Raw genomic sequence first — 25,100 nt, 5'->3', positions numbered from 1 at the left:
CACTGCTCTGCACACTGACCGCCCTCATATACACTGCTCTGCACACTGACCGCCCTCATTATATACACTGCTCTGCACACTGACCGCCCTCATTATATACACTGCTCTGCACACTGACCACCCTCATTATATACACTGACCACCCTCATTATATACACTGCTCTGCACACTGACCGCCCTCATTATATACACTGCTCTGCACACTGACCGCCCTCATTATATACACTGACCACCCTCATTATATACACTGCTCTGCACACTGACCGCCCTCATTATATACACTGACCACCCTCATTATATACACTGCTCTGCACACTGACCACCCTCATTATATACACTGACCACCCTCATTATATACACTGCTCTGCACACTGACCGCCCTCATTATATACACTGCTCTGCACACTGACCGCCCTCATTATATACACTGACCGCCCCCATTATATACACTGCTCTGCACACTGACCGCCCTCATTATATACACTGCTCTGCACACTGACCGCCCTCATTATATACACTGCTCTGCACACTGACCGCCCTCATTATATACACTGACCGCCCTCATTATATACACTGCTCTGCACACTGACCGCCCTCATTGTATACACTGCTCTGCACACTGACCGCCCTCATTGTATACACTGCTCTGCACACTGACCGCCCTCATTGTATACACTGCTCTGCACACTGACCGCCCTCATTGTATACACTGCTCTGCACACTGACCGCCCTCATTGTATACACTGCTCTGCACACTGACCGCCCTCATTGTATACACTGCTCTGCACACTGACCACCCTCATTATATACACTGCTCTGCACACTGACCGCCCTCATTATATACACTGACCGCCCCCATTATATACACTGCTCTGCACACTGACCGCCCTCATTATATACACTGACCGCCCTCATTATATACACTGCTCTGCACACTGACCGCCCTCATTATATACACTGCTCTGCACACTGACCGCCCTCATTATATACACTGACCGCCCTCATTATATACACTGCTCTGCACACTGACCGCCCTCATTATATACACTGCTCTGCACACTGACCGCCCTCATTATATACACTGCTCTGCACACTGACCGCCCTCATTGTATACACTGCTCTGCACACTGACCGCCCTCATTATATACACTGACCGCTCCCATTATATACACTGCTCTGCACACTGACCGCCCTCATTATATACACTGCTCTGCACACTGACCGCCCTCATTATATACACTGCTCTGCACACTGACCGCCCTCATTATATACACTGACCGCCCTCATTATATACACTGCTCTGCACACTGACTGCCCTCATTATATACACTGACCGCCCTCATTATATACACTGCTCTGCACACTGACTGCCCTCATTATATACACTGACCGCCCTCATTATATACACTGCTCTGCACACTGACCGCCCTCATTGTATACACTGCTCTGCACACTGACCGCCCTCATTATATACACTGACCGCCCTCATTATATACACTGACTGCCCTCATTATATACACTGACCGCCCTCATTATATACACTGACCGCCCTCATTATATACACTGACCGCCCTCATTATATACAGTGCTCTGCACACTGACCGCCCTCATTATATACATTGCTCTGCACACTGACCGCCCTCATTATATACACTGCTCTGCACACTGACCGCCCTCATTATATACACTGACCGCCCCCATTATATACACTGACCGCCCTCATTATATACATTGCTCTGCACACTGACCGCCCTCATTGTATACACTGCTCTGCACACTGACCGCCCTCATTATATACACTGCTCTGCACGCTGACCGCCCTCATTGTATACACTGCTCTGCACACTGACCGCCCTCATTGTATACACTGCTCTGCACACTGACCGCCCTCATTGTATACACTGCTCTGCACACTGACCGCCCTCATTATATACACTGACCGCCCTCATTATATACACTGACCGCCCCCATTATATACACTGCTCTGCACACTGACCGCCCTCATTATATACACTGACCGCCCCCATTATATACACTGCTCTGCACACTGACCGCCCTCATTATATACACTGCTCTGCACACTGACCGCCCTCATTATATACACTGCTCTGCACACTGACCGCCCTCATTATATACACTGCTCTGCACACTGACCGCCCTCATTATATACACTGCTCTGCACACTGACCGCCCTCATTATATACACTGCTCTGCACACTGACCGCCCTCATTATATACACTGCTCTGCACACTGACCGCCCTCATTATATACACTGCTCTGCACACTGACCGCCCTCATTATATACACTGACCGCCCTCATTATATACACTGCTCTGCACACTGACCGCCCTCATTGTATATACTGCTCTGCACACTGACCGCCCTCATTATATACACTGCTCTGCACACTGACCGCCCTCATTATATACACTGCTCTGCACACTGACCGCCCTCATTATATACACTGCTCTGCACACTGACCGCCCTCATTATATACACTGACCGCCCTCATTATATACACTGCTCTGCACACTGACCGCCCTCATTATATACACTGCTCTGCACACTGACCGCCCTCATTATATACACTGCTCTGCACACTGACCGCCCTCATTGTATATACTGCTCTGCACACTGACCGCCCTCATTATATACACTGCTCTGCACACTGACCGCCCTCATTATATACACTGACCGCCCTCATTATATACACTGCTCTGCACGCTGACCGCCCTCATTATATACACTGACCACCCTCATTATATACACTGCTCTGCACACTGACCGCCCTCATTATATACACTGCTCTGCACACTGACCGCCCTCATTATATACACTGCTCTGCACACTGACCGCCCTCATTATATACACTGCTCTGCACACTGACCGCCCTCATTATATACACTGCTCTGCACACTGACCGCCCTCATTATATACACTGCTCTGCACACTGACCGCCCTCATTATATACACTGACCGCCCTCATTATATACACTGCTCTGCACACTGACCGCCCTCATTATATACACTGCTCTGCACACTGACCGCCCTCATTGTATACATATACACTGCTCTGCACACTGACCGCCCTCATTATATACACTGCTCTGCACACTGACCGCCCTCATTGTATACATATACACTGCTCTGCAGGGCGCCGCACATGTACAGCACCATGGCATCAATGGTGGCCATAAATAAAGAATAATGATAAAAAGCTCTGAACTTCTGCTGCACATGGAGCCCCCACCTCCTTAAAAAAAAATAATAGCATTGCCGTTTTAAGAAAACGACCCGCACGTGACAACGAGGCTTGGATGAATCGCAGCCAATCAGCTGCCGATCACGTGATCCTTGCCCCAAGAAAAAAAAATGTTTACAATAAGACTACAAGAGAGAGGGACACGTCGTCCAATCGGAGAACAGCCGACAGAACGTATCTCTCCATGGCGACGGAGGAGCCAATCAAAGACCAGATGGGTGTACAGCATTAGGACACGCCCTTTGGAGATTGGCCCGTCCAATCAGGTGAGAGTAGAGCCGGATGTGACGTCAGTGACCAGACAGGAAGTGGTGGTGTGCGCTGAGGAGCCATGGAGGCGGCGGGAGAAAGAGTGAGACATACAGTGTGGGGATAGTGAGGGGTCGGGCGGGCCGGAGAGCAGCGGAGCCGGGGGACAGTGCTGGGAAATGGAGGGAGGAGTGTGGTGAGAGACTGGGAGGAGACGAGGGGCAGACTCAGACAAAGGGGAGAGGGAGAATGGAGCAACAGGTGGTGCCGGGGCAGACTGCAGAGACTGGCGCTGCACTACAACTCCCAGCAGCCCCTGCCCGGCGTGTTTAGTGCTGTAATGCCATAGTAACCGGGAAATACAAGGTGTGTGCAGAGACTGGGGGAGAACTACAACTCCCAGCAGCCCCTGCCCGGCGTGTTTAGTGCTGTAATGCCATAGTAACCGGGAAATACAAGATGTGTGCAGAGACTGGCGCTGCACTACAACTCCCAGCAGCTCCTGCCGGCATGTTTAGTGCTGTAATGCCATAGTAACCGGGAAATACAAGATGTGTGCAGAGACTGGCGCTGCACTACAACTCCCAGCAGCCCCTGGCCGGCGTGTTTAGTGCTGTAATGCCATAGTAACCGGGAAATACAAGATGTGTGCAGTGACTGGTGGAGAACTACAACTCCCAGCAGCTCCTGCCGGCGTGTTTAGTGCTGTAATGCCATAGTAACCGGGAAATACAAGATGTGTGCAGTGACTGGTGGAGAACTACAACTCCCAGCAGCTCCTGCCGGCGTGTTTAGTGCTGTAATGCCATAGTAACCGGGAAATACAAGATGTGTGCAGTGACTGGTGGAGAACTACAACTCCCAGCAGCCCCTGGCCGGCGTGTTTAGTGCTGTAATGCCATAGTAACCGGGAAATACAAGATGTGTGCAGTGACTGGTGGAGAACTACAACTCCCAGCAGCTCCTGCCGGCGTGTTTAGTGCTGTAATGCCATAGTAACCGGGAAATACAAGATGTGTGCAGTGACTGGGGGAGAACTACAACTCCCAGCAGCTCCTGCCGGCGTGTTTAGTGCTGTAATGCTATAGTAACCGTGAAATACAAGATGTGTGCAGTGACTGGTGGAGAACTACAACTCCCAGCAGCTCCTGCCGGCGTGTTTAGTGCTGTAATGCCATAGTAACCGGGAAATACAAGATGTGTGCAGTGACTGGTGGAGAACTACAACTCCCAGCAGCTCCTTCCGGCGTGTTTAGTGCTGTAATGCCATAGTAACCGGGAAATACAAGATGTGTGCAGAGACTGGTGCAGAACTACAACTCCCAGCAGCTCCTGCCGGCGTGTTTAGTGCTGTAATGCCATAGTAACCGGGAAATACAAGATGTGTGCAGAGACTGGCGCTGCACTACAACTCCCAGCAGCTCCTGCCGGCGTGTTTAGTGCTGTAATGCCATAGTAACCAGGAAATACAAGATGTGTGCAGAGACTGGTGGAGAACTACAACTCCCAGCAGCTCCTGCCGGCGTGTTTAGTGCTGTAATGCCATAGTAACCGGGAAATACAAGATGTGTGCAGTGACTGGGGGAGAACTACAACTCCCAGCAGCTCCTGCCGGCGTGTTTAGTGCTGTAATGCCATAGTAACCGGCAAATACAAGATCTGTGCAGTGACTGGGGGAGAACTACAACTCCCAGCAGCTCCTGCCGGCGTGTTTAGTGCTGTAATGCCATAGTAACCGGGAAATACAAGGTGTGTGCAGAGACTGGTGCAGAACTACAACTCCCAGCAGCTCCTGCCGGCGTGTTTAGTGCTGTAATGCCATAGTAACCGGGAAATACAAGATGTGTGCAGAGACTGGCGCTGCACTACAACTCCCAGCAGCTCCTGCCGGCGTGTTTAGTGCTGTAATGCCATAGTAACCGGGAAATACAAGATGTGTGCAGTGGCTGGGGGAGAACTACAACTCCCAGCAGCCCCTGCCGGCGTGTTTAGTGCTGTAATGCCATAGTAACCGGCAAATACAAGATGTGTGCAGTGACTGGGGGAGAACTACAACTCCCAGCAGCCCCTGCCAGCGTGTTTAGTGCTGTAATGCCATAGTAACCGGGAAATACAAGATGTGTGCAGTGGCTGGGGGAGAACTACAACTCCCAGCAGCCCCTGGCCGGCGTGTTTAGTGCTGTAATGCCATAGTAACCGGCAAATACAAGATGTGTGCAGTGACTGGGGGAGAACTACAACTCCCAGCAGCCCCTGCCAGCGTGTTTAGTGCTGTAATGCCATAGTAACCGGGAAATACAAGGTGTGTGCAGAGACTGGGGGAGAACTACAACTCCCAGCAGCTCCTGCCGGCGTGTTTAGTGCTGTAATGCCATAGTAACCGGGAAATACAAGATGTGTGCAGAGACTGGTGCAGAACTACAACTCCCAGCAGCCCCTGGCCGGCGTGTTTAGTGCTGTAATGCCATAGTAACCAGGAAATACAAGATGTGTGCAGAGACTGGTGCAGAACTACAACTCCCAGCAGCCCCTGGCCGGCGTGTTTAGTGCTGTAATGCTATAGTAACCGGCAAATACAAGATCTGTGCAGTGACTGGGGGAGAACTACAACTCCCAGCAGCTCCTGCCGGCGTGTTTAGTGCTGTAATGCCATAATAACCGGCAAATACAAGGTGTGTGCAGAGACTGGTGCAGAACTACAACTCCCAGCAGCTCCTGCTGTGCTTTCTGGGTGTTGTAGTCCCACAGCAGCTGGAAAGTACAAATAGTGATGTCTGCCACTGTCAGTGAAGATAATAGCAGTAGAAGCGTCTGATGAGCGGCTGTCACAGCTGAGGGTTTGTCACAATTGCATCAGGTGTAGTCCAGTCTCTGAGCTGCGGCCGCCCCGTACCAGAGATTGTGCCTATTCACTGACACCAAGCGACGGGGGCTGGGAGGAGAGTATTGGGGGGATTGTATTCCTGCAGGATGACCTGTAACATCACATCTATCTGCGTTCCCCCCCCCCCCCCCCAGGACATACACGGGCGCCAGTCACTGCTTAGGCTAGGTTCACACTTCCGTTGTTTTAAATCCATCAGCAACAGATCCGTCGTTTTTTAGATGTCATCTGACGCAACGGATTTGTTTTTCACAGGAATCCTGTTAAAAAACTGATCCGTTGCGTCCATTACATCCGCTATGCGTCCGTTTTTTGACGGATCCGTCGTGATCCGTTTGGCACACCCACTGGGCTGTCCCAAACATGCTGGGCATGCTCAGTAGAACATGACGGAATTCAGCGCCATAGCCAAACATTACAAGCGGCGGCGGATTCCTGCGCGGTGCATTCATTTTGACGGCCCGAAAAACGTTATTCTGTGTTGTTTCCGCCCCGCGGTCAGACCAAAAACGACTGACCGCGACTCAGCGGATGCAACGCAAGGTCATCAGTCACAGTCCGCCACTAATACAAGTCTATGGGACACAACAGGATCCGCTAAACGTTGCATTGTTTACTAGAGCCGTGGATTGTGACTGATACAATTTAACGGAAACGTGAACCTAGACTAATGTGTGGGGATTTCTTATTTATCTCTGCTGACACCTTGTCCTCAGGGGCAAAAACAGGAAAAATGTTGAAATAATTGACGAGACGGCCCTTTAAAGGGAACCTGTCAGGTCCCATATGCGTTCTGACCTAGAAGCAGGGTGATGTGTGGCCTAGTAACCCCTTCCTACCCGACCCTGGGTTGTAATATTGTGTAATATGAATGTATAAAAATGTTTTATTACTGACATGTTCCTTATGTAAATGATCAGATGGTCTAGTCCCTTGGGTGTCGCATCGCCCCGTGGGCGTTTGCACGCTTTTCGTGGTAGTACGTCCCTGTGGGCGTGATACCATGGATTTACATGAGTGACGTCACCGTCAGCTCCTGGAGATCCCGCGCGTGCGCGCTTACCATTCCCGCAGCCGTGTTATCCAGGTGTTTGCTCCTCGGCTTCAGATGCGCACTGCACATGCTCAGAAGACTCCTGCGGTTCCGACCATGCGCAGAGCGCGTCTGAAGCCGAGAAGCAAGCATCAGATAACAAAGCTGCGGGAATGGCAAGTGCGCACGCGCGGGATCTCAAGGATCAGCGGTAAAGTCACTCATGTAAATCCATGGTGCGACGCCCACAGGGGGCTAATGTCTCTGATCATTTACATAGGGAACATGTCAGTAATAAAACGTATTTTTATACATTCATATTACCCAATATTACAACCCAGGGTCGGGTAGGAAGGGGTTACTAGGCCACACATCACCCTGCTTCTAGATCAGAGTGCATATGGGACCTGACAGGTTCGCTTTAAAGGGAACCTGTCGCTAGATTTTTACCTATTAAACTAAAAGTCTCCCCTTCTGCAGCTCCTGGGCTGCGTTCTATGAAGGTGCACCTTGCCTCTGACTCCCCTTCCGGACCCCAAAAATAACTTTATAAATCCTGGCCGTTAGGTATGCTAATTACCTTGGTTGGCCAGATGGGCGGGCTCATTTTCTGCTCCTTTATCCTCCTTCCTTGACTGACGGGATGACGCCTCAGTCATCCTCCTCGTCGCATTTTCAAATCTCGCACCTGTGCAATTAGGTCTGCTCGCGCAGGCGCAGTTTGCTCCGCCATATCGCGGGCAGAGCAGAAAACATAGCTGCCCTCGCTCGCACCGGTGAGCTAAATGCGCAGGCGCGAGATTATGGGCAGGTACGAGCATAGCGCTGGTGAGGTCGGCGCTGTGCATGATCGTGGGATCAGGGTTCAGTGCGCTCCAGTCCCTCGCTTGTGTTCTCCCTACGGAGGACGCGTGCGATTCCGCAGCAAACAATTGACATGTTGCGGTCTGGAAAGATGCACCGCAAGTCAGTGTTTGCTGCGGAAAAAAGAATGATAGTGGGCACAGGATTTCTAGAAATCCATCCACTGTAGTTGTACTGTACAACGCAGCGTATTGGATGCAGCTGACGCATGCTATGTCCAAAACGCTAAAAATACTGATCGTGGGCACGCAGCCTTACTCTTTCTTGTTGCAGTTTCAAAGAAAACATTTGAGAAACCAGATAAAAAATTGTTTAAAAGAACTGAAGTTCTCAGTGGTTGAATCCTTTTAATGGCTAACTGACAAGATGGTAATAATAGCAAGCTTCTGAGACTACTCAGGTCTCTAGCCGTACAAAGTCTATAGAGCGAGACCTGACTGGCCCGTCTTGTCTCATCCCCCCATTGCTCCTGTTGATTCACAGGTCTCTTCCTATATAGAAAAGGGGAAAGGCTTCAGCTTACCTTAGGCAATTGTGCTCCAGGACTTAAAGGTGCTCGCAGTCCTCCAGACAGGCTAAACTGGTGCAAAGCTGAAAAGGATTTGAGGAAGATGGACGCAGCACCGAAAATCCAAAAACTTAAAATTCAAAAACCTTTATTGGACACCTAAAATCTTGAATCTACAAAGGGATCCATAAGGTGAAAAATTCACATAAGAGCACCTTACGCATTTCGGACGTCAAATATGATTAAGGACTTGTTTTTATTTTTCATTCGAAACGCGTAAGGTGAGGGCTCTTATGTATATTTTTCACCTTATGGATCCCTTTGTAGATTCAAGATTTTAGGTGTCCAATAAAGTTTTTTGAATTTTAAGTTTTTGGATTTTCAGTGCTGGGTCCATTTTCTTCTTCCTATACACACACACACCAAAGACATGTCAATCAATTGTAGCAATGAGCTCCGGACTGAACTAGAAAATGGTTTTCTCTGAAACTCCACAGGTATTCATAAAGAAACACCTAACAGCAAAGTATCCAGCCGGGGACTGTTCCTGCTGCCTGAATCTATGGCTGTAGGGACAGGTCCCTTTTATCGCTCTTATAATGCAGAGTAACACCCCTGATGCACTGACAGGAAGCCAATCTGATCCTGGTAGGGGGTAATAGGATTATATATACAGTTGTGTACAAAAGTTTACATACCCCAGGTTTTTTTTTTCTTTATAGGCCTTTTTTAAGAGAATATGAATAACACAATTTTTTTTTCCGCTCATGGTTAGTGGTCAGGTGAAGCCATTTATTGTCACTTCTGTGTTTTCTCTTTTTAAAACATAATGACAACCAAAAACACATCCAAATGACCCTGATCAAAAGTTGACATCCCCCAGTTCTTAATCCCGTGTATTGCCCCCTCTAACATCAATGACAGCTTGAAGTCTTTTGTGGCAGTTGTGGATGAGGCTCTTTATTTTCTCAGATGGTGAAGCTGCCCATTCTTCTTAATCAGATGGTAAAGCCGCCCATTCTTGGTCAGATGGTAAAGCCGCCCATTCTTCTTGGTCAGATGGTAAAGCCGCCCATTCTTTTAGGTCTGATGGTAAAGCTGCCCATTCTTCTTGGTCTGATGTTAAAGCTGCCCATTCTTCTTGGTCAGATGGTAAAGCTGCCCATTCTTCTTGGTCAGATGGTAGATGTTTTCTTTTTTTTAAATGCTAATGACAACCAAAAACATCCAAATGACCCTGATCAAAAGTTCACATACCGTGGTGATTTTGGCTGATAACATGCACAGAAGGTGACACAAATGGTAACATCCTCCCCTGTGACCTGTTTGCTTGTAATCAGTGCGTGCATAAAAGCTTAGTGAGTTTTTGGGATCCAGACAGACTCTCGCATCTTTCATCCAGACACTGACGTTTCTGGATTGTGAGTCATGGGGAAATCAAATGAATTGTCCATGGATCTATGGGAAAAGATAGTTGAACTGTATAAAACAGGAAAGGGATACAAAAAGATATCAGAGGAATTGATAATGCCAGTCAGCACTGTTCAAACTGTGATTAACAAATCAGGGGCTCTGTAAAAACCAAACCACGATCAGGTAGATGAACAAAAATTTCAGCCACAACTGCCAGGGAAATTGTTCGGGATGCAAAAAAAAAAATCCAAAATAACATCAGCTGCAATACAGGACTCACTGAAAACTAGCGGTGCGGCTGCTTCAAGATGCACAATAAGGAGGCTCTTGAAGAAAAATGGGCTGCATGGTCGGGCCGCCAGAAGAAAGTAATTACTGCGCAAATACCACAAAGTATCTCACCTACAATACACCAAATACCACAGAGACAAGACTCCAAACTTATGGAACAAGGGAATTTTTGGCCACAACCATAAACATTACATTTGGAGAGGTGTTAACAAGGCCTATGATGAAAGGAACACCATTCCTACAGTAAAGCATGGAGGTGGATCGTTGATGATGTGGGTATGTGTGAGCTGCAAAGGCACAGAAAACTTGGTCAAAGTTGAAGGAAAGATGAATGCAGCACATTATCAGCAAATACTGGAGGCAACTTTGCACTCATTAGCGCAGAAGCTGCGCATGGGACGTACTTGGACGTTCCAACATGAGAACGATCCAAAACACAAGGCTAAGTCAACCTGTCACTGGCTACAGCAGAACAAAGTGAAGGTTCTGGAGTGGCCATCTCAGTCTCATGACCTCAATATCATTGAGCCACTCTGGGAAGAACTAAAGTGTGCAGTTCATCCAAGAAAGACCAGGAATTTACAGGAACTGGAGGCGCCAAGAAGAATGGGCGGCTTTACCATCTGACCAAGAAGAATATGCAGCTTCACCATCTGACCAAGAAGAATGGGCAGCTTTACCATCTGACCAAGAAGAATGGGCGGCTTTACCATCTGATTAAGAAGAATGGGCGGCTTTACCATCAGACCAAGAAGAATGGGCAGCTTCACCATCTGAGAAAATAAAGAGCCTCATCCACAACTGCCACAAAAGACTTCAAGCTGTCATTGATGTTAGAGGGGGCAATACACGGGATTAAGAACTGGGGGATGTGAACTTTTGATCAGGGTCATTTGGATGTTTTTGGTTGTCATTATGTTTTAAAAAGAGAAAACACAGAAGTGACAATAAATGGCGTCACCCGACCACTAACCACGAGTGGAAAAAAGATTGTGTTATCATTCATATTCTCTGAAAAAAGGTGTGTAAACTTTTGAGCACAACTGTATAGCAGACCTAGAGGCATTCCCCCATTACTCAATGTCTTTGTATTGGTGTGGGAATAGTGGGAGCTCCTCTTCTGTTGTAAAAACCACTAAACTAGAACCTGTCACCAGGTTTTTGATACCACAACTGATGGCATTGCATTGTAGAAAAAGAGCCCTTCATTCCAGCAATGTCACTCAGTTTGCTGGGTACAGCAGTTGTGACACATTCAGAGTCCGGGAAGGGGTTGGGGGTGGGCTTTGTAATGGGGTCCCAATAATTCTCAGAGCCTGTAACCTAAGATCACGGAGTACCTGGTGCTCCTTTTCTGATAGGATCAGTGTGGATCTCTGAGCTGTGACCCCCCCCCCCCCCCCAAACCTCCGACCTTCACTGTGGCCACCAGACCTCCGACCTTCACTGTGGCCACCAGACCTCCGACCTTCACTGTGGCCACCAGACCTCCGACCTTCACTGTGGCCACCAGACCTCCGACCTTCACTGTGGTCACCAGAACTCTGACCTTCACTGTGGCCACCAGACCTCCGACCTTCACTGTGGCCACCAGACCTCCGACCTTCACTGTGGCCACCAGACCTCCGACCTTCACTGTGGCCACCAGAACTCTGACCTTCACTGTGGCCACCAGAACTCTGACCTTCACTGTGGCCACCAGACGTCCGACCTTCACTGTGGCCACCAGACGTCCGACCTTCACTGTGGCCACCAGACGTCCGACCTTCACTGTGGCCACCAGACGTCCGACCTTCACTGTGGCCACCAGACCTCCCGACCTTCACTGTGGCCACCAGACCTCCCGACCTTCACTGTGGCCACCAGACCTCCCGACCTTCACTGTGGCCACCAGACCTCCCGACCTTCACTGTGGCCACCAGACCTCCCGACCTTCACTGTGGCCACCAGACCTCCCGACCTTCACTGTGGCCACCAGACCTCCCGACCTTCACTGTGGCCACCAGACCTCCGACCTTCACTGTGGCCACCAGACCTCCGACCTTCACTGTGGCCACCAGACCTCCGACCTTCACTGTGGCCACCAGACGTCCGACCTTCACTGTGGCCACCAGACGTCCGACCTTCACTGTGGCCACCAGACGTCCGACCTTCACTGTGGCCACCAGACGTCCGACCTTCACTGTGGCCACCAGACGTCCGACCTTCACTGTGGCCACCAGACGTCCGACCTTCACTGTGGCCACCAGACGTCCGACCTTCACTGTGGCCACCAGACGTCCGACCTTCACTGTGGCCACCAGACGTCCGACCTTCACTGTGGCCACCAGACGTCCGACCTTCACTGTGGCCACCAGACGTCCGACCTTCACTGTGGCCACCAGACGTCCGACCTTCACTGTGGCCACCAGACCTCCCGACCTTCACTGTGGCCACCAGACCTCCCGACCTTCACTGTGGCCACCAGACCTCCCGACCTTCACTGTGGCCACCAGACCTCCCGACCTTCACTGTGGCCACCAGACCTCCCGACCTTCACTGTGCCCACCAGACCTCCCGACCTTCACTGTGCCCACCAGACCTCCCGACCTTCACTGTGCCCACCAGACCTCCGACCTTCACTGTGCCCACCAGACCTCCCGACCTTCACTGTGCCCACCAGACCTCCCGACCTTCACTGTGCCCACCAGACCTCCCGACCTTCACTGTGCCCACCAGACCTCCGACCTTCACTGTGCCCACCAGACCTCCCGACCTTCACTGTGGCCACCAGACCTCCCGACCTTCACTGTGGCCACCAGACCTCCCGACCTTCACTGTGGCCACCAGACCTCCCGACCTTCACTGTGCCCACCAGACCTCCCGACCTTCACTGTGCCCACCAGACCTCCCGACCTTCACTGTGCCCACCAGACCTCCCGACCTTCACTGTGCCCACCAGACCTCCCGACCTTCACTGTGCCCACCAGACCTCCCAACCTTCACTGTGGATCGTACTTAAGCGTTGTAAACTCTTCTCCATTCAGATGCTGGCCGCGAGGGAATCGGAGAGAGACCCCCCTCATGAGAAAGACGTGAAGGCATTGCCTTCTGCCAGGGGTAAGTGTGAGGGGCTTGATGAATTTTTTGGACACCGTACTGGTCGTGCGTCACCCAGCCCCCTTTACACTCAGTTCTGCACAGGTGGATAATCTTTTATCTTTTTTAGGCGATGCCATTGCTGAAGTGAAAAAGGATGTGTCTCTGGGCCTCCTGACAACCAAGGAGGAAGACGCTGTGGAGACTGAGAAGGAGAACCTGAACTTTTCCCCTCCGGCTCGAGGATTGTCAGGTACGATCCGGTGTGACCTCCTGATCATTATAAGGCAGCACCGTGCGTTGGGTACATAGCTACAGTCTGCTTTTTCTCTTGAAAGGTCATGCATCCAAGTCCCTCCCAGGACCTCCATCCGTGACGTCTTCCCCGGTCTCCAGCAGAGCCAAGATGTCTCTGACCGGCGCTGGGAAGAGTCCCCACACCACGCAAACCCTGGCCATGCGACTGCTGAATATTAACCGTGATGGGGTGGACAAAGTGCACCGGGCAAGAAAGACCATCCCCCGCGCCGGCCTCGTAAGTGGCTCGCCCCACTGTTCCCCGCTGTGGATTTGGTGTTCTGCGGTCATGTGGATTTGACCATTTATCTTTGTCTTGTAGATGTCGGCAGGAGGAATGTTCTTTACAAGTGGAATGAAGCCAAGTATGAGGAGAGACATCATGGGAAATAGAAACAGCCCAGGTACAGTGCCGCAATGATTCTGGGGAGGGGCAGCCCGAGCTATGATTATATCCTCAACGGCTCAGTGGTTAGCACTGCAGTCCTGTAGTGGCTCAGTGGTTAGCATTGCAGTCTTGTGGTGGCCCAGTGGTTAGCACTGCAGTCGTGTGGCTCAGTGGTTAGCACTGCAGTCCTGTGGTGGCTCAGTGGTTAGCACTGCAGTCTTGTGGTGACCCAGTGGTTAGCACTGCAGTCGTGTGGCTCAGTGGTTAGCACTGCAGTCCTGTGGTGGCCCAGTGGTTAGCACTGCAGTCTTGCGGTGGCCCAGTGGTTAGCACTGCAGTCTTGCGGTGGCCCAGTGGTTAGCACTGCAGTCTTGTGGTGGCCCAGTGGTTAGCACTGCAGTCTTGCGGTGGCCCAGTGGTTAGCACTGCAGTCTTGCGGTGGCTCAGTGGTTAGCACTGCAGTCTTGCGGTGGCTCAGTGGTTAGCACTGCAGTCTTGCGGTGGCTCAGTGGTTAGCACTGCAGTCTTGTGGTGGCTCAGTGGTTAGCACTGCAGTCTTGCAGTGCTGGGGTCCTGGGTTCAAAACCCACTAATGACACCATCTGTAAGGAGTTTGTATGTTCTCCCCGTGTTTGCGTGGGTTTCCTCCGGGTTCTCCGGTCTCCTCCCACACTCCAAAAGACATACAGATAGGGACTCTAGATTGTGAGCCCCAATGGGGGCAGTGTTGCCAATGTATGTAAAGCGCTGTGTAATTAACAGCGCTATATAAATGAATAAATATTATTATTATATCCTAATCCACATGGGTGGTAAATATGACCGCCCTCAACCTCTGGACTGGAGAATCGGGTACAAGAAATCCACACAATGGAGGGGATAAATGAGCATGTGCGGTCCTACCCGCCACGAGCTATGGACAGACCCTCATGGAGACCCCAGTACTGGAAAATTCGCTGCCCCGGAGCTTTGTATACTTGTAATGACATTTTCTTCTAATTTTCTTTTTTCAGATTCCACACAGAAAAGAACCAGCTCCTTGCACAACGCTCATACACTTGCTGCCATGTCCAAGGACTGTGAAGTAAGTGAACATTAAACCGTGGGGGAGAAATTATATTTTGTCATCACCGTATTTCCGGTCACGGTCATTTAAAAAAAACTTTACAACTCAACAATCACAGCAAATATATGAAACTTTGTAATATATCTTATCAGAAAATTAGGCCTCTTTCCCCACTTATGAGCCACCTCTCTCCTGATTTCATCATTCACACAGAAATGCAGCTAAAATGTGTATTGCTCCAAATTGATGGATTTCAGCTGCTCATTGAAGTCTATGGGGGGAGGAGGGCAGTGATAGAGGCAGAACGATGTTACTGCAGCTTTTTATTAAGTGGTTTATCACAACCAAGTGCTGGATTCACAGCCACCATGAATCAGTAGTGTTGCATAATGTACCTTATGGCGCTACTTTCTAGTACGTTTCATCACCTCAGTGCTGGAATCACAGTTAAGCTGCTCAGTACTGCTGCATAACGTCCTCCATGCTGCTGTATAATGTCCTCCATGCTGCTGTATAATGTCCTCCATGCTGCTGTATAATGTCCTCCATGCTGCTGTATAATGTCCTCCATGCTGCTGCTGTATAATGTCCTCCATGCTGCTGTATAATGTCCTCCATGCTGCTGATGCCGCTTTATAGTATGGGTTTTATCTAATCTCAGAGCTGGAGTCGGAGCTACACTGCTCAGTACTGCTGTATAATGCCCTACATACTGCTGATGCTGCTTTCTAGTATGAGTTTTATCTAATATCAGAACTGGAATCGGCGACCTTGCTCAGTGCTGCTGTATAATGTTTTGCATACTGCTGCTTTGTAGTATTTAATTTGTCTCATCTCAGAAATGTAATGACAGTACACTGCTCTGTATTTCTGTTTAATGTCTTCCATGCTGCTGCTTTCTAGTATGTGTTTTATCTCACCTCAGAGCTGGAATCACCGCTACACTGCTCAGTACTCCTATATAATGTCCTCCATGCTGCTGCTTATTAGTGTGTGATCTTATCTCAGAGCTGGAATCACAGCTACATTACACAGTACTGCTGCATAATGTCCTCCATGCTGCTGCTCTTTAGTGTGTCATCTCAGAGCTGGAGTCACAGCTATATTGCTCAGTACTGCTGTATAATGTCCTCCATGCTGCTGCTTTGTAGTGTGTCATCCCAGAGCTGGAATCACAGCTACTCTGCTCAGTACTGCTGTATAATGTCCTCCATGCTGCTGCTCTGCAGTGTGTCATCTCAGAGCTGGAATCACAGCTACTCTGCTCAGTACTGCTGTATAATGTCCTCCATGCTGCTGCTCTGTAGTGTGTCATCCCAGAGCTGGAATCACAGCTACTCTGCTCAGTACTGCTGTATAATGTCCTCCATGCTGCTGCTCTGCAGTGTGTCATCTCAGAGCTGGAATCACAGCTACTCTGCTCAGTACTGCTGTATAATGTTTTCCATGCTTCTGCTGCTTCACAGCTACTCTGCTCAGTACTGCTGTATAATGTCCTCCATGCTGCTGCTCTTTAGTGTCATCTCAGAGCTGGAATCACAGCTACTCTGCTCAGTACTGCTGTATAATGTCCTCCATGCTGCTGCTGCTGCTTCACAGCTACTCTGCTCAGTACTGCTGTATAATGTCCTCCATGCTGCTGCTCTGTAGTGTGTCACCTCAGAGCTGGAGTCACAGCTATATTGCTCAGTACTGCTGTATAATGTCGTCCATGCTGCTGCTCTTTAGTGTGTCATCCCAGAGCTGAAATCACAGCTACATTGCACAGTACTGCTGTATAATGTCCTCCATGCTGCTGCTCTTTAGTGTGTCATCTCAGAGCTGGAATCACAGCTACCCTGCTCAGTATTGTATAATGTTTTCCATGCTGCTGCTCTTTAGTGTGTCATCTCAGAGCTGGAGTCACAGCTATATTGCTCAGTACTGCTGTATAATGTCCTCCATGCTGCTGCTCTGTAGTGTGTCATCCCAGAGCTGGAATCACAGCTACTCTGCTCAGTACTGCTGTATAATGTCCTCCATGCTGCTGCTCTGTAGTGTGTCATCTCAGAGCTGGAATCACAGCTACATTGCTCAGTACTGCTGTATAATGTTTTCCATGCTGCTGCTGCTTTACAGCTACTCTGCTCAGTACTGCTGTATAATGTCCTCCATGCTGCTGCTCTTTAGTGTCATCTCAGAGCTGGAATCACAGCTACTCTGCTCAGTACTGCTGTATAATGTCCTCCATGCTGCTGCTGCTTCACAGCTACTCTGCTCAGTACTGCTGTATAATGTCCTCCATGCTGTTGCTCTGTAGTGTGTCATCTCAGAGCTGGAGTCACAGCTATATTGCTCAGTACTGCTGTACAATGTCCTCCATGCTGCTGCTCTTTAGTGTGTCATCCCAGAGCTGAAATCACAGCTACATTGCACAGTACTGCTGTATAATGTCCTCCATGCTGCTGCTCTTTAGTGTGTCATCTCAGAGCTGGAATCACAGCTACATAGCTCAGTACTGCAGCATTATGTCCTCCATGCTGCTGCTTTCTAGTAAGTGTTTTATCTCCTCTCAGAGCTGGAATCACAGCTACACTGCTCAGTACTGCTGTACAATGTCCTGCATGCTGCTGCTATTATACCTGTCCACATTGTATAAGAGGAATCCTATCAGCAGTTGTCACCCAGTGCGTCAGGGACCACGATATGATTAATGGGGGTCCCTCGCTTTCTTCACTGTTTGATTTTTCCCATTAAACCCTAGGTCTTGTGATGGCTCAGGCTTTGGAGTCGCGTATCAGAATACCGGAACTCCGATCAATGAAATGTCCTGGAATTTTGGAGCAATTAGGTTAATCTTCAGTCTTCTTACTTTCCTCCCAGGGGCGTTCAATCCCCTCCTCCCCGGCTCCAGGATCTTCCCGGGACCCTGACTGCATGGAGGGCGAGGACTGGGAGCCAGATGTGGGCGCAGAGTTCAGCCTTTTCTATGACAGCATGTCCATGGAGGACCAAGGAGACAGTGACAGCAAGGTAGATCAGAGACGTGAGCATTGTCTAAGGAGAAGGAGCCATTATCTAGACACTGAGTGTATTATCTAATGGCAGGATGAAGAAGAGGAGGAGGAGGAAGAAGAAGGGTCTGGGAACCAGTCCGAGAGGGTGAGTAGCTGCGTGCCCCGCAGACGTAGTCATGTGCCCGCATGTACTGTGTAGTGACGCCTGCCCTGTCTCTGCAGAGCTCCAGCAGCCTGAAGAAGAAAGCCAAGAAGAAATGGAAGATGGACAAGGCCTGGCTGAAGCCCACCCGAAAAAGGAAGAGGCGGGAGCGAGAGAAACCCGGGGCAGGTGAGGCTATGGAGGGCCGGCACCGGCAGGACGGGACGGCTGCATGGTTATGTAAGGATGATGTTACCATGGTAGCCGCAGAGCTGTCACCTTACCTTATACCCTCCTCTTGTAGCTGCTAGTACTGTAGGGGGATCACACAGTGAGTACACAGAGGTGCCGCTAGGATCCCTGGATCTGCCTAGCGAGGGGACTCTGTCTCCCAATCACACAGGTAACTCGTCCCCCAGTGTCTGCTGTGCATGCCGGCCATGTGTGCCCTCGCCTTACACTCCTATTCACACAACCCTTGTGCTTTATTGCCCCTCACTAAAGATCCCGGTGCTGTTTTGCCTCTGCCCCTCCCTCTATGGCGCCATGACGGTTGGCGTTTCCTTCCTGACATATTGGTTCTTTGTAGGTGTTTGCAACGAGTCCAGCTCCATGGACACGGAGCGCTTCGAGGAACTTCCCCTGTGCAGCTGTCGTATGGAGGCCCCGAGCGTGGAGAGAGTCTGCGAGCAAGCGAATAATATGTGCATGGCCACCGAGAGTATCGACGGAGAGGTAGGGGACGCGGGAGGGAGGGGACGCGGGAGGGAGGGAGGGGACGCGGGAGGGAGGGAGGGGACGCGGGAGGGAGGGAGGGGACGCGGGAGGGAGGGAGGGGACGCGGGAGGGAGGGAGGGGGGGGGACGCAGGGACCCAGGGAGGGAGGGAGACAGGGAGGGATGAAGACAGGGAGGGAGGGATGAAGACAGGGAGGGACCCAGGGAGGGAGGGATGAAGACAGGGAGGGAGGGATGAAGACAGGGAGGGAGGGAGGGACCCAGGGAGGGAGGGAGGGACCCAGGGAGGGAGGGAGGGATGGAGACAGGGAGGGAGGGATGGAGACAGGGAGGGACCCAGGGAGGGAGGGAGACAGGGAGGGAGTCAGCGGAGACCGATCTAGTAAGGGCAATCTAGCGGGGGCCGAGTTTGAGAGAAGGAATGGATAATGTTATGTACAAACAATGGGCCTTGTCTGGCCGGGATCAGTCTCCGGCTATCTGCTGTCTGCGTGTAAATTTACAAGGGTAAAATAGTGAATAGCTGTCAATATTACATTACAGATTTCACCCTTAGATGCAAAGGGTTAAATCTACTGAAAAGTCACTGCTTTTCCATAGTAATTTCTGCAGCATTTGGTGCAGATTTTCTGCCTTAGGGCAGTACAGTACAGTGTATACAGTACAGTGGCAGCGCTGTAACTTCCGGGTCACATGACAGCATGTGACCGGAGCTTGTCGCGCTGCCACTGTACTGTATACACTGTATCGGAGTGCGCCGGAACCGCCAAACCGGCGAAAAGTCAGATGTTTGAGAGCGCCCTTACATTACAGCCGTCCCACGATCTCCGCTTAGACAATGAACTCACAGATCGTCGTTTTGCAGAAACGTTTACACTCAGATTAGAAGAAGGAAAGACGCTGACATAGTTTTATCTTTTTTCTTATTTCAGCTGAGTGGCTGTAACGCCCCCATCACCAAGCGAGAGACCATGCGTCCTTCCAGCAGAGTGCCGCTCATGGTCCTATGTGAAAGCCACCGCGCCAGAATGGTGAAGCATCACTGCTGCCCGGGCTGTGGATACTTCTGCACCAGCGTACGTCCCCAGCATACCCCTGGAGCGGGGGAAATCTGTGGTCTGTGCTGATATTACAGCCAGGGGTGTAACGCTGAGGACTTGTGGCTGCACCTGTGCCCTGGAGCCTGGGGGGCACCATATAACTGGAGTAATATTGGGGGCCTGGGTACAGAATAGAACTTTCAGTTAAATGACGATTTGCTGAATAGTTTCTTCTGACATAAAGGGGCGCACTTGTGTCCATCGCAGCCATTGAGATTTCACTACTCGTGTTTCTAGTACAGATGGGACTTATGGTGTAAATGTTCGGCTGCAGCGACTAATAATTTTTTCTATACCCGATCCGCAGGGCACGTTCCTGGAATGCCATCCTGATTTCCGGATCAATCACCGCTTTCACCGGGCCTGCGTCTCCCCTCTGAACGGCATCATTTTCTGTCCTCACTGCGGAGAGGACGCAACGGAAGCGGAGCAGATCACCATAGCGAAAGCGGATACCCCCGTGCCTGTCCCTGCCCCACCGCCTCATGATAGCAACGGTCCAGGAAGGGCAGACACTACCCAGCCGAGGTGAGAGCCGTGTCCTCTCCTTCTAGGTTGTGCATTAGGGTGACTCTTTTATGACTTGTCTGCCTCTACTTCAGTGCACGGATGAGCGGCGTAGGTGACGGCAAACGGTCCCTTCTCGATGATGCAGCTCTCAATGGAGGCCTTGAAGGCCCCTCTGTCCTCCTTCCTTCTGGGATGGCTCTCAGTGCTGCCGGTCTGCCGTCTGGTGCTGCCCGGGATGCCCTACAGAAAGCCTTGGTGTCTCAAGAGACGGACAAGTATGGCAGTTTTGTGTTTTTACGTGACTTTTGTCCCACCCCATGCCTCGGAGTGTACATAATAATGCTCTGTTTTACAGTTTAAACCAGCAAAAGAGGGAAGGAAGAAGCCGAAAGAAGATCCGCTACAACTCCAGACAGCTGTACCTCAGTGTGAAGGGCGGGGAGCTGCAGAAAGTGCTGCTCATGCTGAGTGAGTCTATACCCCCTCCCCAACATTTACATTATATAATGAGCTTCATAGGATCACGCTGTAGTCGCCTGAACCCACAGATTTCAGCGGGAGGTGTCAGACTAAGGCGACGTGCCCACGGGACCTTGTACCCGCGGATATATCTGCAGGTTTGTCCAGAGGTTTCCCGCAGCTGCTCCCCGGAATCCGCAGTTATCCATTTCTGCGGGATTCGAGCAGTTTTGTTGCGGTAAACCTGCGGGAAAAGTGCGGAAATACCTGTGGACGTCCCCCCCCTGTATCTTCATAGTGGAGGAGCGGGAATTCAGCAGATATTTCCGCAGGAATAATTGACATGCAGTTACGTGCGGCTGCGGGACATCTGCAGCATATTCCGCAGCCGCACATACCGCAGCATGGACACAGCACTCCCCATGTCCCATAGGATAACATGGGGAGTGTCTGTGCGTATGCAAACCTGTGGATTTATCTGGAAAATCCAGATAAATCTGTGGGTTTTCCGTGGCAAAATCCGCTGGTGCGTTGTCCCGTGGGCACATAGCCTTAAGGTCCAGTCACACTAAGCAACTTACCAGCGATCCCAACAACGATAGGGATCGCTGGTAAGTTGCTAGGAGGTTGCTGGTGAGATGTCACACTGCGACGCTCCAGCGATCCCACCAGCAACCTGACCTGGCAGGGATCGCTGGAGCGTCGCTACACGAGTTGCTGGTGAGCTCACCAGCAACCAGTGACCAGCCCCCAGCGCCGCGTGGAAGATGCTGCGCTTGGTAACTAAGGTAAATATCGGGTAACCAACCCGATATTTACCTTGGTTACCAGTGCACGCAGCTACATGTGCAGAGAGCAGGGAGCAGCGCACACTGAGCGCTGGCTCCCTGCTCTCCTAGTTACAGCACACATCGGGTTAATTACCCGATGTGTGCTGCAGCTAAATGTGCACAGAGCAGGGAGCAGCGCACAATGCTTAGCGCTGGCTCCCTGCTCTCCTAGCTACAGCACACATCGGGTTAATTAACCCGATGTGTCCTGCAGCTACATGTGCACAGAGCAGGAGCCGGCACTGACAGTGAGAGCGGCGGAGGCTGGTAACAAAGGTAAATATCGGGTAACCAAGGACAGGGCTTCTTGGTTACCCGATGTTTACATTGGTTACCAGCCTCCGCAGAAGCCAGCTCCTGCTGCCTGCACATTTAGTTGTTGCTGTCTCGCTGTCATACACAGCGATCTGTGCTTCACAGCAGGACAGCAACAACTAAATAATGGCCCAGGACATTCAGCAACAACCAACGACCTCACAGCAGGGGCCAGGTTGTTGCTGGATGTCACACACAGCGACATCACTAGCAACGTCACAAAAGTTGTTCGTTAGCAGCGATGTTGCTAGCGATGTTGCTTAGTGTGACGGGGCCTTTAAACACCTCTAATGGCAGCTTATCTCTGCTAGAACAAAAGGACTGGTTGTAATTGTGCATTGCCGCCTATTGTGTCCGATCTACATTTACTATGCAAACAGTAGAGATTCTTAAGGGACTTTCTTTATCGTTCCTTATGGGAGACCCAAACCATGGGTGTATAGCTACTGCCTCCGGAGGACACACAAAGTACTACACTCAAACGTGTAGCTCCTCCCTCCGGCTATATACACCCCCTGGATGACAATCTACCCAGTTCATTGCTTTGTGTTTCAGGAGGTCACACACACTTGCATTCTCTGAGATTTTTCATTTTTATTTTTAAAGATTTGGAAGAAAAGCGGGTCCAGTCTGGACTCCCGGCATGTCCCTTCACGCCCCACTCTGCGGGGTGCTGTTAAGGTTGATTTTAATAGGGCTGGAGCCTTTACATGCCGAGCTCCTTCGCATCCTCTGTCGAGGCTCTGTTTGAAGTGGGAGCCTCTACGGTCCTCTCTGCTTGCAGGAGGCCGGCTTCATCCGCAGCCCTGTCTGGTCCCTGCTGGAAGGAGCGTTTACCCCCCTCTCCAGGGACATGGCCCTGCGTCTCAAGAGCTAAGTATTGAGACGTTTTGCAGGGGTCCCGGGTACTTTTATGTGGGGGACAGTATGTTTTGTAACTTTACTGTGATTTTCGGCCGGTTCTGGGGGTTTCCTCTGAGAACCGCGCCGAAGGTGCCTGCTGCTCGGCCGCGCTTTGAAATCTAGGCCCCGGATTCAGTTTGGGCCTAGTTTCGTTTTCGGCTTCCCTGCATGTTTTGCATACGGCGCCGCCCACCGCCCGGCCAGCAGAGGGGAGGACGCTCCTCTCTGGAGAGATGTGCCCTCCCCTGTACCTCGTTCTCTATCTCTCTGCCCTCCGTTTTTCCCGCTCCTGGGCTTATACACGCCCCCCCCTCCTCCTCCCAGCGCCATTTTCTCAGCGTTCTTACACTGGACGGCGCTGGGAGCTGCAGCTGTTGCTGTTTTGGGGAAAGCTGTCGCTTGGAGCTGTGGAATCCGGAGGGCACACAGAGAGTGGTGTGGTAAGCCACAACCTCTGGTTGTGGGCTTTTTATATACACTTTCAGGCATTCTACAGGAGTATTTTATTGCTGCAGAGCCCCCCCATCAGCAGCATGTCTGTCACCCGGAGCAGGGCTGCAAACATGTATGCTTTTTGCACTGCATGTAAGCTCATTCTGCCAGAGCCGAGCACATACCCACATTGTGATGCCTGTGCTAATATGGTTGTGTCTCAGCCTAGAGCCTCCTCAGGGGCCCCCTCGGCTGCTCCGGCCCCGGTGGCTGAGCCTCCGGCTTGGGTAGCATCTTTTTCACAAGCTATTTCCCAGTCTTTTGCCGACTCCATGGGGCAGCTGTCCCGGACACTGCTGTCTATGCATCAGCCCCCCCCTCAGAGTGTCTCTGCTGCTCAGAGCTCTGCGGAGCCCTCAGAGCATGTTCTAGGTCCCAGTCCCCCTAAACGGAGACGCAGGGACCCTTCTCCTCCCTCGTCCCACGGCTCTGATTCACGTGCCGACGTGCAGGGCGAGGGGGATTCGTTTACTGTGGGCTCAGACGCTACTTCTATGTACCCCATTGATTTGTCTGAGGGTGATGCGGATGTTAGTGACTTGATTGCGTCCATTAACTCCGTTCTGAACCTCAACCCACCAGAGTCAGACGAACAAACCTCTCTGGTAGAGATTCACCAGTTTACCTCACCTAAGAAAGCTAAAAGTATGTTTTTTAACCACTCCAGCTTTCAGACCACGGTTAACAAGCCCAGGGCCTGTCCTGACAAACGCTTTCTGAAGCGTAGTTCAGATGACCGTTTTCCTTTTCCACCAGAGGTGGTTAAGGAATGGGCCCAGTCCCCAAAGGTAGACCCTCCAGTGTCCAGAATCTCAGCCCGCACAGTCGTAGCTGTGGCTGATGGCACTTCTCTTAAGGATCCCACTGACCGCCAGGTTGACCTTCTGGCCAAGTCTGTATATGAGGCGGCAGGAGCCTCGTTCTCCCCGTCTTTTGCGGCAGTATGGGCTCTTAAGGCAGTCTCTGCCTCTCTGGCGGAGATGCATTCACTCACCAGGGACTCTATTCCTGAGACGGATGCCTTAACTTCTCAAGCTTCGGCTTTTGCATCCTACGCCATGTCTGCCATCCTGGAGGCTTCTCACCGCACGGCGGTGGCCTCCGCTAACTCCCTCGCGATCCGCAGGATCTTGTGGCTTCGAGAGTGGAAAGCAGACGCTTCCTCTAAGAAGTACCTTGCGAGTCTCCCTTTCTTTTTCGCTCCTAATTGGGAGACCCAGACAATTGGGTGTATAGCTACTGCCTCCGGAGGCCGCACAAAGTACTACACTTAAAAGTGTAA

At 51.0% G+C, this 25,100-nt stretch overlaps 1 protein-coding gene across 2 annotated transcripts in view; it reads left to right on the top strand.

The window, feature by feature from the left end:
• The first annotated feature begins 3,546 nt into the window (after window positions 1-3,546).
• EHMT2 (euchromatic histone lysine methyltransferase 2) overlaps window positions 3,547-25,100 on the top strand; it is a 61,546-nt gene continuing 39,992 nt past the window's right edge. Inside the window, exons 1-15 of one of the 2 annotated variants that reach the window (XM_075323275.1) lie at window positions 3,547-3,615; window positions 13,532-13,604; window positions 13,714-13,836; window positions 13,922-14,118; window positions 14,203-14,284; window positions 15,282-15,352; window positions 18,197-18,346; window positions 18,422-18,475; window positions 18,553-18,661; window positions 18,777-18,875; window positions 19,062-19,207; window positions 20,142-20,285; window positions 20,617-20,837; window positions 20,912-21,094; window positions 21,175-21,287. In XM_075323275.1, coding sequence (XP_075179390.1) covers window positions 3,595-3,615; window positions 13,532-13,604; window positions 13,714-13,836; window positions 13,922-14,118; window positions 14,203-14,284; window positions 15,282-15,352; window positions 18,197-18,346; window positions 18,422-18,475; window positions 18,553-18,661; window positions 18,777-18,875; window positions 19,062-19,207; window positions 20,142-20,285; window positions 20,617-20,837; window positions 20,912-21,094; window positions 21,175-21,287 — 1,786 coding nt within the window. In that variant the 5' untranslated portion in view covers window positions 3,547-3,594. The remainder of the gene's footprint in view (window positions 3,616-13,531; window positions 13,605-13,713; window positions 13,837-13,921; window positions 14,119-14,202; window positions 14,285-15,281; window positions 15,353-18,196; window positions 18,347-18,421; window positions 18,476-18,552; window positions 18,662-18,776; window positions 18,876-19,061; window positions 19,208-20,141; window positions 20,286-20,616; window positions 20,838-20,911; window positions 21,095-21,174; window positions 21,288-25,100) is intronic. The other variant, XM_075323276.1, reaches the window with a different exon arrangement.

Source organism: Anomaloglossus baeobatrachus, chromosome 9, assembly GCF_048569485.1.
Source record: "Anomaloglossus baeobatrachus isolate aAnoBae1 chromosome 9, aAnoBae1.hap1, whole genome shotgun sequence".
Lineage (NCBI taxonomy): Eukaryota > Metazoa > Chordata > Amphibia > Anura > Aromobatidae > Anomaloglossus > Anomaloglossus baeobatrachus.
Note: the sequence above shows the minus strand (reverse complement) of the source record. Positions and strands in the feature narration are given on the sequence as shown.